Source organism: Heptranchias perlo, chromosome 29 (assembly GCF_035084215.1).
Source record: "Heptranchias perlo isolate sHepPer1 chromosome 29, sHepPer1.hap1, whole genome shotgun sequence".
In the NCBI taxonomy this organism is placed as follows: domain Eukaryota; kingdom Metazoa; phylum Chordata; class Chondrichthyes; order Hexanchiformes; family Hexanchidae; genus Heptranchias; species Heptranchias perlo.
Window position 1 is genome coordinate 28,060,044 of NC_090353.1, and position 19,285 is coordinate 28,079,328.

The following is a 19,285-nucleotide window of genomic DNA, read 5'->3' on the forward strand; positions in this document are numbered from 1 at the left end:
ATCCTTATTTTAGACACTATAAATTTTAGTTACTGAGCGAAAATAAATGGTGGACAAAAATATTTTCACAAAGAATTCTGAGTACTATGATTGGTTCATCAACAAACCAGTAACATGTTTACGTACTGTTTTCCCATTATGAATGTTGACATGTTTAGATAGGTTTTTCCCATTATAAATGTTTGCGTAGGAACTTTCTAATATAAATATTGATGTTTGGAAGAACAGAGTCAGTTGGAATCCCTATAACATCAGGGGCTCGATTTTACCACCCGCTATCGGGTGGGTTCTCGGCGGGGGGGCCCCTGAAAATCACGAAATCCAGGAGCGGGACCGGATCCCGCCTCGATCCCGCCCACTTCCGGGTTCCCCACTGACGCGCCGGCGTGCGCGCGCAGCCCCCGCTGGTGGGAAACCCGCAGGCAATTAAAGCCAGCAGGATGCCACTTGACAATATTTAGTTTGGTATTTCAGGCCATTAACTGATCTGATTAAGGGACTGTGTGTGATTTTTGATCAACATGGGACTGTTTCCCACACTGGGGGAAACACTCCCAGCTCGAATGGACGTGTTGCAGCTGTCAGCCTGTGGCAGCTGCAAAGGTCCATTTGACAGGTGGTGGGGGGAGACCCTCACCCATTGCAGCAGGCCACTCTGTCACTTGGGACAAAGTTTGGCCTCCACCACCCTCCTCCTGACGGTCAAAGTCACCAACCTGCACACTTAGCCCGGGGTCCGGAGACATGTACCTACCTTGCGGACCCCCTCAGATGTACATCTTGCGGATGGGGGCCGCCGTAGCTGCAGTCATGACCTCCTCGGAGGGCGAACAGCATCACCAGCCTCGCCATCCACGCCGTCCACCTCTGACACGTGGAGCTCCACAACAGAGTGCTGTGACACATCCACCTGTACAGCAGGAGGGAGGGCTACCGCAGAGAGAGATGCGTCGCAGAGGGCACTACCCTCGCCACAGGTTCCACAGACCGAGGCTCAGCCTCCTGGACCTCTCTGAGCAGCAGTGCACACGGAGGCTCAGAGTCACTCGACATGTAGCCGTGGACATCTGCAGCCTCTTTCATGCCGAGCTTCTCCTGGCTGGCCCGTGCACCATCTTCCTACCTGTTGCTGTCAAAGTCACCACTGTCCTCCCGAACTTCTCCTGCGCAGCCTTCCAGGGTGCAACCGGGGACATCGCCGATGTCTCTCAGTCGTCTGCGCAGAAGAGCCCTGCAAATACACCTACACCCACTCTGCAGTGACACAATGGGTGGCATCAGTGGTGGGTCCTCATAGTGATACCCAGGAGCGGGCATTATTGCACAAACCGGACAGAATTCGCGAAGACATGGCAGTAGTGGTGCCAATATAATGTGTGATGTGAGTTGTTCTGAAATTCAATATAAGTAACAACCATGACAAACCCTCAAACACCCTTGTGCATCCCCTTCATGCTCACGACACATTTGCCTTACGCTGCCTACTGCACATATGTGATGCATGCCATGTGGCTGCAGCACAGGTGGTGGCAGGTTGAGTGAGGCTGGCCGTGAGAGAGATGCACGAGAGGGTGAGTATGGGTTAGAGCCATGAGATTGTATGAGGATTGGGTTGCGTGTTCGTGGCGGGGTGAGTACTGGCGAGGTGAGTAGGTGCAGGTAAGATGAGGATGAGGTTTGAGTGGGTATGAGGGTGATGTGACAGAGTAGTGTTGGCAGTGCAGAAGGAGATGTGGGGTGGGGGCAGTGATGTGGCAGACGGAGTGTAGGGGAAAGACTACGTGTACTCACTGTGGCTGACCTACTGAGGTCATTGGAGCGCCTCCTGCACTGTGTGCAGGTGGGCGATATGTTGGTGGCGCAGGTGACCCCCTCTGCCACTTCGAGCCAGGCCTTCCTGGTGGCGGAGGCGGGCCGCTTCCTCCCGCCCGGCAGGTGGAAGATCTCTGTCCTCCCCCTCCTCCTCACCCCATGTATTGATACCTGGGGTGAAGCATCATTAAACTGGGAGCAGCCTTCCCCCTGGGCTGCTCCATGCAGTCATCTTTGCTATTGGTTGCAGCATCTGTCAGTGGAGGACTGCCCCTTTAAATAGAGCACCTCCAGCTGACAGATCTTACTGCGCATGTGCAGCCCGCCCGACGCGCAGATCAGCAGCGGGGAACCCGGAGGAGCAGGTAAGTGGCTCCAATTAGTGGTTTGCCTGCTACGATCGCGCGGGAAACCCACTAATTTCACCGGGCGCGTTACCCATGCGCCCGCTAGCCCATCCGCCGAGAACCCGCAGCCCTGCTAAAATCGGGCCCCAGGTGTTTGAAGTTGGCGTAGATGACGCAGGATGCATCTGGGAGACTTGTAATCTAGACAAACTTCATGCTGACATTGAACTAATGCCTCATGCCAGTTGATTCCAGAGTAGTATTGATACCAGTCATGATGAAGCCTACTCCTAGGATTGTCCTACTAATGGAGAGGTGTGCTTGTTTGATAGCAGGGTACAGAGGGATAAAAGAATTTAGAAAATAATTTTTAAAATGACTACTTTTATTGACAATAATGTATCCACCTTCATGAAAAGCGCTTAAGACTTAATTATCTTTTGGATTTTTAATAATGTTACTAAAGTTCATTGGTTACAACATGTTACATAAGAAATAAGCAGGAGTAGGCCATATGGCCTCTCGAGCCTGCTCCGCCATTCAGTAAGATTGTGGCTGATCTTCGACCTCAACTCCACTTTCCTGCCCAATCCCCATATCCCTTGATTCCCTTAGAGTCCAAAAATCTATCCATCTCAGCCTTGTATATAGTTAATGACTCCACCCTCCAAATATTCATGACCTTCTGAATGAAGAAATTCCTTCTCGTCTCAGTCCTAAGTGACTGACCCCTTATCCTGAGACTATGCCCCCTCGTTCTAGACTCTCCAGCCAGAGGAAAAAGCCTCTCAGCATCTACTCTGTCAAGCGCTCTTAGAATCTTATGTTTCAATGAGATCACCTCTCATTCTTCTAAACTCCAGAGAGTATAGGCCCATCCTACTCAATCTCTCCTCATAGGAAATCCTCTCACCCCAGGAATCAACATTAATATGCATTACATTCACAATGTGAAGTGTACCAGGTAGATTTACTGAGTGGCCAGTGTTTTGGAAGACCCTAGGAGCTGATTTTTATGGTTAGTGAATTGTTCCGGCAGGAATTTGTAAGCAAGTCAATTTCAATATCCTTTAGCAAGTTTTTTTCCACATTGGCAGTACACTGGAGATTTACTGGAAGACCTTCACATCCTGAACTTAAAGCAGTCCCCAGAGAGCTCCTCCCAGTTACTGAATCCACAGAACTTCCTTGTCTGATTATTTTTTTTGGTTAGTGTGTGGAGTTCTTTGTGTGATGTGCTGCTCAGTGAACAATCACAGGTGCACCACTTAATATCTCCAACTATGTAGAAATACTGATTTCACGGTTAATTTCCGGATACTGAAGTAAAAAAGGCAGTTGGATCAAAGGTTTATTATGATTAATAGACCTTATATAGAAAATCTGAAAATCGCATTGCTTATAAATATGGTTTTCTGTGTAATTAGAATGGAGTACTGGACAGTTAAATTTTACCGCAGGTCAGTTAGCATCTGTAAAGAGAAATGGATTTTCTCTTTGCTGAGTCTGACTGACCTGCTGTGTATGTCAAGCTTTTTTCTGTTTTTATTTCAGATCTCCAGCATTTGCAGGGTTTTTGTTTCTCTTGTGTTAGTCAGTTGTTGGGAATGTTAATGAGAAACGTAGGTGAAGAGCCACGGTCACGGTGCAGCCTGTAGATAGGAGGAGGAAGGAAGCACTGAGGGAGGTAAGGAGCCCTACCCTTTTAGATCCTCGGAAGGAGAGTAGGAGATGATGCTTTTTGTCTTTGGTAGATTTCTTTCAGTTATGTGCACTGAGTTGCTTGGCCTAATGTTCTAATTCAGAACAGATTTTAAGACCTGATGAACATACCTCCTTAAGGACTTAAAAAATGTTATAAAGGTGGTTCAATGATCAGAGCTATGTCCTTTCACTAGTGAGAATTGATGTTGAATCCAACTAACCACAAATATCCAGTTTCACTTTTCCACTCACTCACTGACAAATGACATCTTACTGTGGTTCGAATGATTTTTTTAAAATCTGATTGAGCTTTATAGAGAATTACTGAAAGGACAAAGATGATTTTATTCATTTGATTAATAATGATATTTAAATGGGCCAATAGTCTAACTGCCATTACAAGTGATCTGTTAGCAATATTAAATTTCATTTATAGCAGCAATCTCTGGGAAATATACGACTTGTATGTTTAAAAATGAAAGAGTTGAATTTTTTTGACTTCCACGATAAGTCCTTAGGAATGATTCAGTACTGCAGTTGGAAATTGTGGATGCTTTAAATCCAGAGCATGGCTGCAGATAACAGGAGCCATACACTGTCTTCACATATAAAATACTATATATTATAAAGTATGCATGGCATGCCAACAGCAGCATCCTAATGATCTTATGAAACTCATAGTGATGCTCCACTGATTAGGATAATCATGTTTCTACTTCAATAAAGCCTAAAACCTGATCTTTTTATAGATAAATAGGCATAAGGCCTTTTGAGTGCTATGTTTTTACAGCTTTCAAAATACGAACATACGAATTAAGAGCAGGAGTAGGCCATTCAGCCCCTCGAGCCTGCTCTGCCATTTGATAAGATCATGGCTGACCTGATTGTGACCTCAACCCTACTTTCCTGTCTTCCTACTATAACCTTTGACTCCCTTGTTAATCAGGAATCTATATAACTCAGTCTTAAAAATATTCATTAACCTTGCCTCCACCGCTCTCTGGGGAAGGGAGTTCCACAGACTCACGACCCTCTGAGAGAAAAAATCTCTCCTCATCTCCGTTTTAAATGGGAGACCCCTTATTTTTAAACTGTGTCCCCTTGATCTAGTCTCTCCCACGAGGGGAAGCATCTACACACACACCCCCCCCGCCTTCAAGTCCGCTCGGGATCTTAAATGTTTCAATAAGATCATCTCTCATTCTTCTAAATTCCAATGTATACATGCCCAACTTATCCAACCTTTCCTTTATAAGATAACCCCCTCATCCCAGGAATCAGCCGAGTGAACCTTCTCTGAACTGCCTCTAAAGCAATTATGTCCTTTCTCAAATAAGGAGACCAAAACTGCACACAGTGTTCCAGATGTGGTCTCACCAATGCCCTGTACAAGTGTAGCAAAACATCTCTACTTTTATATTCCATTCCCCTTGCAATAAATGACAACATTCCATTTGCCTTCCTAATCACTTGCTGTACCTGCGTACAAACTTTTTGTGATTCATGTACTCGGGCACCCAGATCCCTCTGTACCTCAGAGTTCTGCAGTCTGTCTCCATTTAAATAATATACTGCTTTCCTATTCCTCTTGCCCAAGTGGACAAGTTCACATTTTCCCACTTTATACTCCATCTGCCAAATTTTTGCCCACTCACTTAACCTATCTGTACACCTTTGCAGACTCCTTGGGCTTGATATTAGGAGGGTCGACTGGACACATGGGTAACACGCCCAGTGAATTCGGGGTGCTCCGCATGCAATCGCAAGTAAATTGAAGCCACTTACCTTGGCTTCCGGGTTTCGCGCTGGAAAGCTGCGCAGCGGGCGGACTGCGCACCCGCATCGTAGGCTGTCAGCTGGAGGAGCCCTATTTAAAGGGATAGTCCTCCACTGACCGACGCTGCAGAAAGGAGCCAAAATTACAGCATGGAGCAGCCCAGGGGGGAGGCTGCTCCCAGGTTTAATGATGCCTCACTCCAGGTCCTACTGGATGGCATGAGGAGGAGGGGGAGGACAGAGATCTTCTCCCCGGCGGACGGGAGGAAGTGGCCTGCCTCTGCCACCACGGAGGCCTGGCTCGAGGTGGCAGAGGAGGTCACCAGCACCACCAACATATCACGCACCTGCATACAGTGCAGGAGGCGCTTCAATGACCTAAGTAGGTCAGCCAAAGTGAGTACACTTACTCATTCCCCTACACTCCGTCTGCCACATGACTGCCCCCACCCCACATCTCCTTCTGCACTGCCAACACTACTCTATCACATCACTCCTCACACCCACTGAACACTCATCCTCATCTCATCTCACCAGTACTCATCCCACCACTACCACTCAATCCAATCCTCATACAACCTCATGGCTCTATCTGATGCATCTCTTTCACTGTCAGCCTCACCCAACCTGCCACTATCTGTGCTGCAGCCACAGGGCATGCACCACGTATGTGTAGTAGGAAGCGTAAGGCAAACGTGTCGTGAGTATGAATGGGATGCACAAGGGTGTTTGAGGGTTTGCTATGGTTTTTACTTATATTTGATTTCTGATCAACTCACATTACATATTATATTAGAACATAAGAACATAAGAAATAGGAGCAGGAGTAGGCCAATCGGCCCCTCGAGCCTGCTCCGCCATTCAATAAGATCATGGCTGATCTGATCCTAACCTCAAATTTAAATTCATATCCAATTTCCTGCCCGCTGCCCGTAACCCCTAATTCCCTTTACTTCTAGGAAACTGTCTATTTCTGTTTTAAATTTATTTAATGATGTAGCTTCCACAGCTTCCTGGGGCAGCAAATTCCACAGACCTACCACCCTCTGAGTGAAGAAGCTTCTCCTCATCTCAGTTTTGAAAGAGCAGTCCCTTATTCTAAGATTATGCCCCCTAGTTCTAGTTTCACCCATCCTTGGGAACATCCTTACCGCATCCACCCGATCAAGCCCCTTCACAATCTTATATGTTTCAATAAGATCGCCTCTCATTCTTCTGAACTCCAATGAGTAGAGTCCCAATCGACTCAACCTCTCCTCATATGTCCACCCCCTCATCCCGGGATTAACCAAGCGAACTTTCTTTGTACTGCCTCGAGAGCAAGTATGTCTTTTCTTAAGTATGGACACCAAAACTGTATGCAGTATTCCAGGTGTGGTCTCACCAATACCTTATATAACTGCAGCAATACCTCCCTGTTTTAATATTGTCACCACTACTGCCACGTCTTGGCCATTCTTGACTGGCTTGTGCAATAATGTCCTTTCCTGAGGATCACCATGAAGACCCACACCTGATGCCACCCATTGTGTCACTGCAGAGTGGGTGCAGGTGTATTTGCAGGGCTCTTTTGTGCAGACGACTGAGAGACGCCGGCGATGTCCCCAGTGTCACCCTGGAAGGATCCGGATGAGAAGTTGTTGAGGGCAGTGGTGACTTTGACAGCGACAGGTAAGAAGATGGTGCTCTGGCTAGCCGGGAGCAGCTCGGCATCAAGGAGGCTGCAGATGTCCACGACTACACGTCTATTTCAACTGGGAGTGTTTCCCCCAGTACGAGAAACACACTCAGTTTAGATGAAAATCCCACCCCTCCTAAAATATCCTACAAATCAGGTCTGCGAATGACTTGAAGTATCAAAATGATTGCTTTAAGTGATATCCCGCCGGCTTTAATTGCCGGCGGGAGTCCCGCATGCGGGGGCTGTGCGCGCATCTAAGCGCGTCACTGGGGATCCCGGAAGTGGGCGGGTTGGAGCCAGGCTCCGGACCCGCCCCGGGAATCCCCAATTTTCGGAGCCCCCCTGCCACGAACGCACCCACTCGGACGTCCGAAAATCGAGCCCCTTATGTCCTCTTCACAACTTACTTTCCTACCTACCTTTGTGTCATCAGCAAATTTAGCAACCATACATTCGGTCCCATCATCCAAGTCATTGATATAGATTATAAATAGTTGAGGCCCCAGCACTGATCCCTGTGGCACTCCACTCGTTACATCTTGCCAACCTGAAAATGACCCATTTATGCCAACTCTCTGTTTCCTGGTAGCTAACCAATCCTTTATCCATGCTAATATGTTACCCCCTACACCATGAGCTCTTATTTTGTGTAGTCGCCTTTGATGTGGCACCTTGTCAAATGCCTTCTGGAAATCCAAGTACACCACATCCATAGGATCCCCTTTATCCATGTTGCTTGTTACTTCCTCAAAGAACTCTAATAAATTAGTCAAACACGATTTCCCTTTCACAAAGCTGTGTTGACTCTGCCTGATTGCATTGAGATTTTCTAAATGCCCTGCTATAACCTCCTCAATAAAAGATTCTAGCATTTTCCCTATGACATGTTAAGCTAACTGGCCTATAGTTTCCTGCTTTCTGTCTCCCTCCTTTCTTGAATAGAAGACTTACATTCGCTCTTTTCCAATCTGATGGGGCCCTTCCAGAATCTAGGGAATTTTGGAAAATTAACACCAATTCATCTATCTCTTCAGCCACTTCTTTTAAGACCCTAGGATGAAGTCCGTCAGGACCTGGGGAATTGTCAGCTTTTAGTTCTAATAATTTTTTCAGAACCCTTTCCCTAGTGATTGTAAATGTTTTAAGTTCCTCTCTCCCTTTCACCTCTTGATTCGCGATTATTTCTGGCATGTTATTTGTATCATCTACAGTGAAGACGGACGCAAAATATTTGTTCATTTCATCCACCATTTCCTGTTCTCCATTATTAGTTCCCCAGGCTCACACTCTAGAGGAACAATGCTCACTTTACTTTTTTTTCCTTTTTAAAATTAGCAACATAATGTTATAATCTCAGCACAAACTGCTATATCCTGTTGAAATAGAATTGTCAGGAACTTCAAAGTAATTGGCTGCAAACAAATGAGTAAATTGTAATCTTGGTGGCATTGTTTCTGTGTGAAAATGTAAGATAATCCTTACAGATTTAATATAAGGATTTTCATGATTACGAAATTACATTTTAACATGAATATAGCATAATGCTTAATCCTTAATGTACTGAATATTCTGTACATTTTCTGATATGTAATTTTTGAAAAAATAATTTCTGTTGCCTTTATATAGTAGCATATGGAAGACCTAGAAAATTCCATTGTGTTGGTTCTCGATTCTGGTTTGTATTATTGTGAAATCAATACTGGAGGTCCAGCTATCAGATCCTTGTAAAATCCGAGATACACTCAGAACATTAATTTTAGAATTCCAAGTAGGAAAAAGTGATGAATGGATATGGGAACAGGTTAGGTAAATGTAATTAGGACTATTTGCTCATGTGGAGGATAAATGCCGACATGGGCTGAATGGCCTGTTTCCATGTTTTATATAAGGTACGTTCTCTGCATGATTCTGTATTAAGGTTGGTGCTGCTGCAGCAACAACTCTGTTTTTAATAATTGTAAATTCTAGTGGTAATAATAAATATCAAAGAAATGTAAATTAGTGGATCATCTTCCTCAATTTAAAAGCATAATCTCTCTGTACCTGGCTCTACCACCCACAACAGTGGTTTGCTTCCTTTGGAACTTTCTTGGTGTCTTGAGTTCTGATTTTTAAAGGCCTCTGTCAGCTCCCACAGAAATCAAAAAAGGTTTCCAACATCAAGTTGTGTTGTGTCCTTCCGAACAGCTAGACCTGACTATTTGCTAAAATGCAACTAGGAAAGATTTGAAACTAACATTTTATATATTACTGTCTAATAAAAAAAACACACTCTGAACAGTTGGACAGGAATGGGCTGGTATACCATATTACATGCAGCAATGCATTTATTTATTTACCTGCAGTGGGTAAGGAAAACATTAATTTTCCAAAAACCAATCAAAATGCTTAATTTGTTGTTTCTGAACATGCTTCCAAACATCTTTCCAAATTCCACTGGAGATATGCACCTCTCCTTCCCTGCAATCCCCCCTCAGCACAGCCTCTGACTTACCATGAGCAATGCCACAACAGTTCTGTTATACATATCTTCCATCCTCGCGCAATTCCTGCCTATAAAACTTTACTTCCTGCTGAAATGCTTTTTTACTACACTTTGTGTCAACGCCTCCCATTATATTCGCATTTATAATAGTAAAGCACAATGTAACCCCTATCAATGTCTATTAAAAGCTACGGCCTTTAGATGGTGCTGCAGTTTCCTACAAATTGCTCAAAAGGCTTTCTGAAATGTTTTCAACTGCCATTTGTTTCTCTGTAACTGAAATTACTAATGTCCAAAATAAGGGTTTAAACAAAATAAATTTTAAAAATTACATATTTCATAACAACATGGTTAAATTTATCCATCAAACTGCCTTTAGTTTCTTTTAATGCCTTCAGTGAAGTTTTACTTGACAGCCTCAGCCTCTCCCAAAAACTTAGACGAAGTCATGATATTTTTTCTCAATGCTGTGACATTGAAAGCTGATTTCAGATTTTGTATTCTGAGCCCTATGCATTATATCCAATTTTCCAGAATACATCAATACTATTAAGTATCTGAACTGCTGGAATATTTTCTTTAGATTCTGGCAGTTTCTGCTCAGTTGTTTGTCAAAATCATTTGAAGAAAAGCTAGAGAACAAACCTCAAAAACTTTATTCAGATAAAGTTTATATTTAATGTTTATTTTGAAAAGGAGAGGCAATGTGTTTGTGTGAGAAAAAAAAACGTGTATTTACATTTGATTATGCATCTGTTGTAGCTTTTTTATGTTCCATATATTTTATTTTAAAAATTGTATTAAGCTGAGAGGGAGAGACACAGATTGTCTTTCCTCATAATTTAAGTTAATTTAAAAAGGACATGTTTGAATTATGAAGCTTCGAATTATCACCCGATTATTGCCTGTGTTAGGTTGACAGAAAATGTTAACATTCTGATTAAAAACACCTGTGAGACATGAAGATGGGGAGACAGACAGAATGTCTTCCCTCATCCTAATTTGAAAGCTCTAATTATCACCTATGTTTTGTTGGTGTCATTTAGAATGTTTTACATTTTCTCTACGCTATGAGACAGACATAGAGAAAGATGCAGTGGTTCATATCAGAAATTAATCACAAAACACCAAATGGTTAGATACAAATTAAATACAAAGGTAAAGGATTAGATATGAAATAAGAAAAATATAAAAGGCCACTCATTTTCAATTTTCACAGAATAATGGACAAGGTTGTAGAATTCAGTCCCCAAAACACCAGTAAAATTCGCAGAATACTATTTAATAAAAATTAGAATTTGGCTCATTCAGTCACTTAATTATTGGCCCTGATGTTATGCCACGCATGGCAATAAAGACCCCCCCCTAATTATAACAAAACACTGAGTCATCTGATTTACCATGAGCAATATGGTTGATCTATTAGTAATATAATAAAAACAGTATGTCTAGCATGCATCTCCTGTACTTCTCAGTCAAATTTTGTGTTAAATTAAGTTTCTGTGTCACTCTTCAAAATAAGTACAAAGAAAAAAGGGATAGTTATTTAATCTTGGTCTTTTGATCTGGACCCTGAAATTTACCAGGGTTTTTTACAAATTTACAATTTGGAAGTAGTTTTGTTATAGATGTGTTTACACTTGTATGTATACAGGAAAACATGCAGAAATATAGGAAGAAAAGCTTGGCCTTAAGGGAATGTCTGATAATGATAAAGGAGCACTGTTGCAGTTAACCCAACAATAAGTAGAATTATTTGGATAAACCTGTATTAGACAACCAGTCAGGCCCTAAGGGTTGATTAAGGCAGGTATACCTTACATCATTTTTCCACAAAGGTAATTCAAGGAGTTAGAATTACTCTAACCTTTGTGTGTAGTTACTCAGAGGCATTCTATTCTTTCTAAAAACTGGCCTACAATTTCATGGTTGCTAAGTACGGTAACCATATTAGCGTTGATGAAATAGCTCTCTTTTTCTCCATTGGTTAAAAAGCATATAAACTGAATATGTCTAAACAAAAATACGCTGAACCATAGAGTGGCATTTTTTATCTATATGAAATTCTTGGTAGGGTAGTAAACTATGCGATTTTTAAAAACTCAGTTGCGCAGTGCAGATTCAACGTAAGCCAAATCACTGAAAATGTTTTATCGTAAGTATCTTATCTGTTATTTAACAGGATGGATCTTGTAATGGTTTGCAGCACTATGCTGCTCTAGGACGTGATGTCATTGGTGCATCCTCTGTGAACCTAGTGCCCTGTGAGGTACCGCAGGATGTTTATAGTGAGGTGGCACATCAGGTAAGTGAACTGAGTTGGATGAACTAGGAATGTTCACAGCGGGTGACCTGTTTGTCATTCACAGTACAGACCTCCTAGTGGGTGAGACAGCAGCATGCTACCTAACAGGGTTTGGTAGTCTATAGAGCATTTTTTTTACTTTTAATGAAAAATAAAAGGGTATTATTGTGAATTGGTGCTGCTACACTTATTTGTGACAGTTAAAAAGAAAGAATTTAGCTTTGATGAGAATATTGTGGAATAATTGGCTTGATAACCCTTATAAAACTGAGCTACTGATACTGTGACAAAAGACAGTGAAAATATAGTAATAAATATTAATATTATTAACCCTCGACGATTATAGTCACTTTCTACCAAAGTACAAATAATCCAGTTATTAGTAGTGTAAGGTAGTTTCTACAAGGCTTAGTTATCATAATATGCTGGATCCTCCGTTTAACACTGGTTTTAGGAACCTTAGAAAAGGTACGTTAGAATGAAGGACATTTTGGAGTAGTTTCCTCCATCAGTGAGGAAGCATAAGCAATACATGCAACAATGAGGAAATACTGTACTGAGCCCATGAAAATTACAATATATTGTTCGTAAATAATAAATGGTAAGAGTATATGCATTTGAAAACTGTGAGCAAAAAAGAAATAATTTTAACCTAATTCTTCTAAAGTAGCTTTATTACAGTGCTTAAGTTATAATAAGAAATACCAGTATCAAAGAGTATACCAGAATAGATCAGTAAATCAAGTTGGGTGTCAGTAGATTGCACTGGAAGTTGGCAAATAAAAGCCTCCGCATGCAAATGTAAATTAAAATCCTTACATTCCCTATTGTGTAAAGTGGTAATTTGGACAATAAGTATAATTATTGAATCTTCTCTGGTATATGGTGTGGCAGGATTTGGTGGTCATCTCCAGATTGAAAAAAGAGGGAGTTGATTTTTGTAATGGTCCAGTACCTTCTCTACCTCTTTGCATTATAAATAATGGTGGCAGTGTATTCTGTGTGACAGCCTCATTAGGCTACTTTGCAGGTTACTGTACAGAAATTGGAAAATCTAGGAATGTGCATGGAGAACCTCTTGAAATAAATGTGGCTGGTTATGAATCTTACCTCCTATGTTTTATTGCAGGAGACAACCTTTAATATTGGTAGAAGCTATCACTTTGCAATAGATTCTGTGAGTCCGTCCCAGTGATGGATTAGTCTCTTTGAGATGCAGCAGTTAATTCAGTTTGACAACTACATCACTTACTTTCACAGCACATGATACTGCATTTGGATCAGGACTCTGCTTCTGTCCGAATTCTAGGAAACTACATATAAAAAATGACATACTCAGTATTTGAATATCAGCCCATCTAATTACTCATTGAGTAACCTAAATTTGTGCAAAGCTTTTTTATTAAAAACCAAGCCAAAACTTTACAACGTGATAATATTGAAGGGGGGGATGGGGGAGAGGTGTCTTATTTGAATTGTAACCTGCAGTTCACAGCAGCGAAAGCCTAAATAGTTTGAGGGGACAGTTTCATTCTTTATGAATGAAGTGAATTTACTATAGTCTTGATCAAAAAATTGATTTTGTGCAATAGAATTATTTGCTTGGAGTTCTGTACTTCTGCATGCAAAGACATCAAGGTGTGAACAGTGAATCTGGGAATTATCCCATTTAGAGAAAAATTCAATCTGAATGCATTCTATTAAAGAGTTTAGTTTAATTATGTTTCTTCAAAAAGAACACAGCAGAATGGCATTTATCAGCTGTTTTTGCACTACTTTTATGCTGAATGTTTTCTTTGGGTTCATCATATGTTTTGCCTCTCAGGTTGAGGAATTTAGAAAACGAGATGCTGAAAAAGGTATAAAAATTGCTCAAATCTTGGACGGCTTCATTAGTCGCAAAGTCGTGAAACAGACGGTGATGACTGTGGTATATGGTGTGACACGATTTGGTGGACGTCTCCAGATTGAAAAAAGATTGAAGGAAATTGAAGATTTCCCAAAGGTACCAAAAAGAATGCAGTGGTTTTATGCTCATGAGCAAAGGCTCAGCATTTATTCCCTGTTTTTCTTCCAGGGCCGCGGTACCCTGGACAATTCTAGTTTAGTCCAACTGAAACAGATTTTCCAGACCAGATATTTCGCACCGCGCCAGGAGAGTCTGCTCGTCAGGCAATCTGTTTTTTGTTTTGCTGCCCATTATAAACTGGAACATGTAGCAACTTGGAAGTACTCCAACTAACAAATGACAGTATTGCAAGAACAGGACATTAGTCTTTACTTAACCTCTCACTGTGATTTAAAGAAGCTGCTAAGATTTGGCACGGGAATGAAAAGGAAAAACAAGAATGCTGGAACTTCTGATACAAAAACAGAAAAAAATGGAAATGCACAGCTGATTAATTAGTGTTTGAAAGAGAAATAAAAGTTAAAATTCCAAGCATGACTCGTAAGACTCAGTGTTGAACCAATAATTATTGAAAAAAAAGTATTTAATTTCAGAAATGCTAACTGCTTTTAGCCTTTTGAATAAGGATTTTGCTCTAGCTTTCATAGTAGAGCATTTATAGAGTCTTAGTTTGTTTAGTGAAAGAAACTGAAAAATAATCAGGTGAACTGATAACTGGAGGAGGATAGTGAATAAACCCACATGATTTAAATACAAGATCTAGTTCCACGGGTGCTGATCGTCCTCTGGTATCCTGCCTAATTAATAGGGTTATTCAGCTATAGGGCTGTCATAGCCAAGCCCAATCCTGTCTTCATCCGACATCCACACATGTACTTTCCAGTAAGAGATTGCTGGATAGCCTATTTCTGCTCTCAACACAGAAGTATTGAAACCAACTGTAGGAGTGGTACTAGTCTGCTGGTTGAAATCAGCTATCACTGAGCCATCGGGGCAGCCTGGACAGAACATAATTAAGGAAAGAGTAAGAATTCAAGACCTAGAGATAAAGGATGAAAAATAAATAACGTAGAAAAAGAAAAGAATTCATAACCTCTAACATGTCTGCACACCTCTCATCTATGTCATCTTACCTAAATTTGATGTCCTGCAAAGTACCATCAGTTTGTTCTCTATACGTTTAATTTTCACTTTTCGAATCTATTGAAATAGTTGTAATTCAGGATAATAAAATGCAAGTAAAGATGCATAAGCTTTCAAAACCCCTTGGGACTCTTTCATTATACCATTTTTCTTTTCACGGGTCTCTGGAGAAAATGGGTGATGTATCTGTGTCTCATGTTTTACCTGCATGATTCCAATATTTTGGTTGAGGAAACGCATTAAAATGCTAAATTACTCAAGAAAAGAAATCAGTAAACATTTGGAAATTTATATGGCCATGCCTATCCCAGTTGCTTGCATGAAAGTCCAACTTTGCATTAAAAGGAGGCAAAATTATGTTTTGTCAAAGGTAATGCTTCAGGACACATGCTTTGATTCTACAATCAGCTTTTGATGTACAAAGCCAGGTATAAATATATCTTTTTGTGTTTGCCCACAACAGCTACAACAACTAAGTAAATAAAATGCAATTATGTTTTTTATTAAGTATTCTATCCTCAAAACAAAATGATTTTGTGGTGATTCATTAAAGGAGCTCCATATGCCATTAAGTGCTGAACGAATAAAATTGTCAAGTCACGCAGCTTTACATTCCATCTGGAGTAATGTGCCACAGGTGTGCACTTCACATGTCTATGGGAACTTTCAGGTCGTCTTGTTTTTTGCACTGACCTTAATAATGAAAGTGGGAAATTAAATATAACTGCTTGACTTTATTTAATTTTCAGGAATATGTGTGGGATGCTTCTCATTACCTGGTGCAGCAGGTTTTCAACAGCCTGAAAGAGATGTTTACTGGCACCAGGGAAATCCAGGTAATTTCACTAAATACAGTTATGCTGCAGGAGAATTGATGTCTATATGGTGGTGTGGTCCAAGCTTAATCAGTGTGTTCAATTATATTTGTTGCAATACAAGAAGAGAGGGGAGTTGAAGCAAGGGTACAACTTTCCATAAATTTAAGATATACAAAGTGAAAATCACCAATGTACAGATCTGTAATAATAATCTGAATCAGCTGCTTTAAAGAATTTGTTGCAGGTGTGCATTACAGAATTAGAGCTAACAAGCAGGCAAGTGTTTCCCCCCTCCACCAGCTGCATTCCTTAGTATGAACAATGTTGGATATAATCCTTAACTTTTTTAACAACAGATTCAAAAATCTAGCGACAGTAATATGTCTGACAATTAAATACATTTATTATTGTTTCAAAACATTCATCTTAAGACCACATACAGAGCAGTACACGCAGTCCTATGCCTAGAAATTTATGTATAAAGAACTTCCCGGGAATTATGAATGATGCGTGTCCAGGCCTGTTCACAGTACCGCATTGAAGGTAGCTAAAGTTCCAACTGAGTGAAGATTTGTTTCTCTTTTTATACCATTTTAAAAATAAGCTTTCATTGTCTGATTCTTGCTGGATTTAACTTTGTTGGGTGTTTTATGATTATTAGGTCATTGAACAGATTGTTGGCCACACAATCATATCCTGGTCAATATCTTGTTAAATTTTCATCTCAGCAACCTATGTTTGCTGTTGCAGAACCATAGCTTTTTGTCCTGGAGTGTCATTGTGATCAAAAGATAAGATCTGCCAGTATATCAATTGGTCAAATGATTTTGATTTATTTATGTAGTTTAATAATTGCTACATAAGCTGTTCTGTATTAAAATAATGTAAAAACATATCTATATTCTTACAAACATCGCAACATTCAAGATACTGACAGTATCATAGACCCATGAATATATGTGTATCTTCAAATGTGTCATCGAGATAAGGCCAACTATTGCAACAAAGTAAATGCAGGGGGAGGCCAATTTCTCCCTGTAGCACTACAGACACAAGTACCCAGCAAAACATGTAAAAGGGAGAGTGCGCCTCATGGTGGTCGCGCATCTATGACAGAAGCAAGTTTTAGGCAAAGACTTGAAGCATCTTTTGGTCAGCATGGTCAGTTTCTAAGCAGAAAAAGCAAAAAACATTCTAGTAAAGGCATTACTCAGATATAAAGATAAACTGTTCAACAAGGGAATGATAAAATTCACCTGTGGTAGTAATTTGTCATCAAGGTGAATGCTGCCTCCACAGCATTTGGAGTATCAATTAATATAACGCATACTGTGAGATTTATACCCATCTTTGATGTTGGAGCTCTGCTATGCACCCATAAGTAACGTTGCTTTAATTGTGCTCCTTTTAAGAACACCTAAAAGTATTGCTGATTCCCATTTGGACCATCAGTTAATACCTAACAAATATGCCTAGGCACATCAATTCAGATTAAGTTTCTGTGATTTGAAGTTACAATAAATGTATTGCGGTTACCATGTTTGTCTATTTTTAACAAATCAAAATGATAAAATAAGCAAGTTCTTCACTTTAGTGCACGAAGCAGTTTGAATGTCACTTGACCAGGAGATACGGCATTGTGATAAATGAGTTCAGCTTGCGCTAGACTTAATTTTCTATATGCTCTGTTTTCTAGAATGTGGCCTTTGTTTTATACCAGTAGATCACCTTGGCATTACTACCAGTAGTAAATTTGTATGCTGGTCTAACACCTAGAGAATAGTTTCTAATATTTACTGTGGTGCCACTCTCAGGTCTCAAATAGATACTCACCAAACTGTTGCTATTGCTCTCTTACCTGCTGCAGCTGCCATTCAAGTTGTGTACCCGCCATTCACCTTCTGCTAACCCACTCTCTCACACACTGTGTATGGCCCTGGCAGCTAACTCAGCATACCCCAGGGATCAAAAATTGCTCATTTCCACACAAAACAGTGCGCATCCCACCTGATCCATTTGGAACAAAAATGTTTTAACCATTTTATAGTGTTATACAAAAATTGACTTCCTCAAGGAAGTTATTCTTGATTAAGCTTGCGGCTGAAGGTCCGTGAAGACGTGGTTCGGCACATTTCAACCAAAATATTACATATTTATCATGAAAATGATCTTATTGAATGGCGGAGCAGGCTCGAGGGGCATTATGGCCTACTCCTACTTAAGTTCTTATGTAAAATTCTACTTTATAATAGCTGGTCTCAAAATTATTTCTGTTAAATGGAACGATGCATAATTTGAAAACTGGAAACAATACTGAGTTTTCAGATGGTTAAGACCAACATTGTAGTTTTAACGTAAGTGTGAGCTGTTCAAGTTAGCTACCTATTCTCAGTTTTGGTGCCTAACTTTTGGTGCCATAACCCATATTATATGACCATAAATTCAATCTTGCTCCTTCTGGCTACACATACTGTACTTTAAAAGCCTCTTAACTGCTTTTACTTTTTACAAATATCATTAATGTTTAAGTGAACTACATGCCGCAATTAAAATCACTAATACTTTGACGATTTAATTCCAGACTCCACGTGCAGAATCACTGCAAAAATATATTTGCTTACAGTTTTTAAAAATTTATTAAAATTGGTATGTTACCTTCTAGTCTTTGTAAAAGCTACCATTTTTGTAACAGGACTCCAAACAGCTAACCTTGCCCACATACATCACTGCAGCAAGTTATTTTTATATTAAAAAATCATGATTCATAAATTGCTATAAAAATGGATTTTGCTGCTTGAAAATGCAGATGGCACGCATTCCAGGTCTGTCCAGGTATACGGTCTTGAGCTGTATTTATGGCTCTATAGTCACAGTGATAAGCAAAAATGCATATTGACTTCCACAAGGATGGACAATAATATTTTATTACCTCATGGACATTACAATTGATTTCCATCACAAATCCTCCATAATTGGTGGTCAGCTTGGTTTCTGTTTTAAAATTGTGTCAATAATCACGGGCTACAGTGTATCGTTGCTTCCTTTCATCTTTTCGCTCGACATTTTTTTTACCGTTAGGACTGGCTGGCAGAAAGTGCACGACTAATTGCAAAATCAGGAAGCTCGGTGGAGTGGGTGACGCCACTAGGACTACCAATTGTGCAACCTTACCATAGGACCAGGACCACATTAGTAAGTACTGTACAATTGTCTTATACCTTGATGTAAAACATAATGGGCACTGTACAATAATTTACTCGTATATCTGAAAACTGATCTCTCCTCCACCCTATTAGCCCCTCCCC

General features: G+C 40.6%; 1 protein-coding gene across 2 annotated transcripts in view; it reads left to right on the forward strand.

Moving 5' to 3' along the window:
* The window catches only part of polrmt (polymerase (RNA) mitochondrial (DNA directed)), a 90,122-nt gene that overhangs the window by 37,883 nt on the left and 32,954 nt on the right, over positions 1-19,285 (forward strand). For both annotated transcript variants that reach the window (XR_010957920.1, XM_067968360.1), the window contains exons 12-15: positions 11,988-12,110; positions 13,936-14,115; positions 15,912-15,998; positions 19,059-19,172. Coding sequence is in view for 1 of the 2 variants with exons in the window: in XM_067968360.1 (XP_067824461.1) it covers positions 11,988-12,110; positions 13,936-14,115; positions 15,912-15,998; positions 19,059-19,172 (504 nt within the window). In the remaining variant the exon portion in view is untranslated. The remainder of the gene's footprint in view (positions 1-11,987; positions 12,111-13,935; positions 14,116-15,911; positions 15,999-19,058; positions 19,173-19,285) is intronic.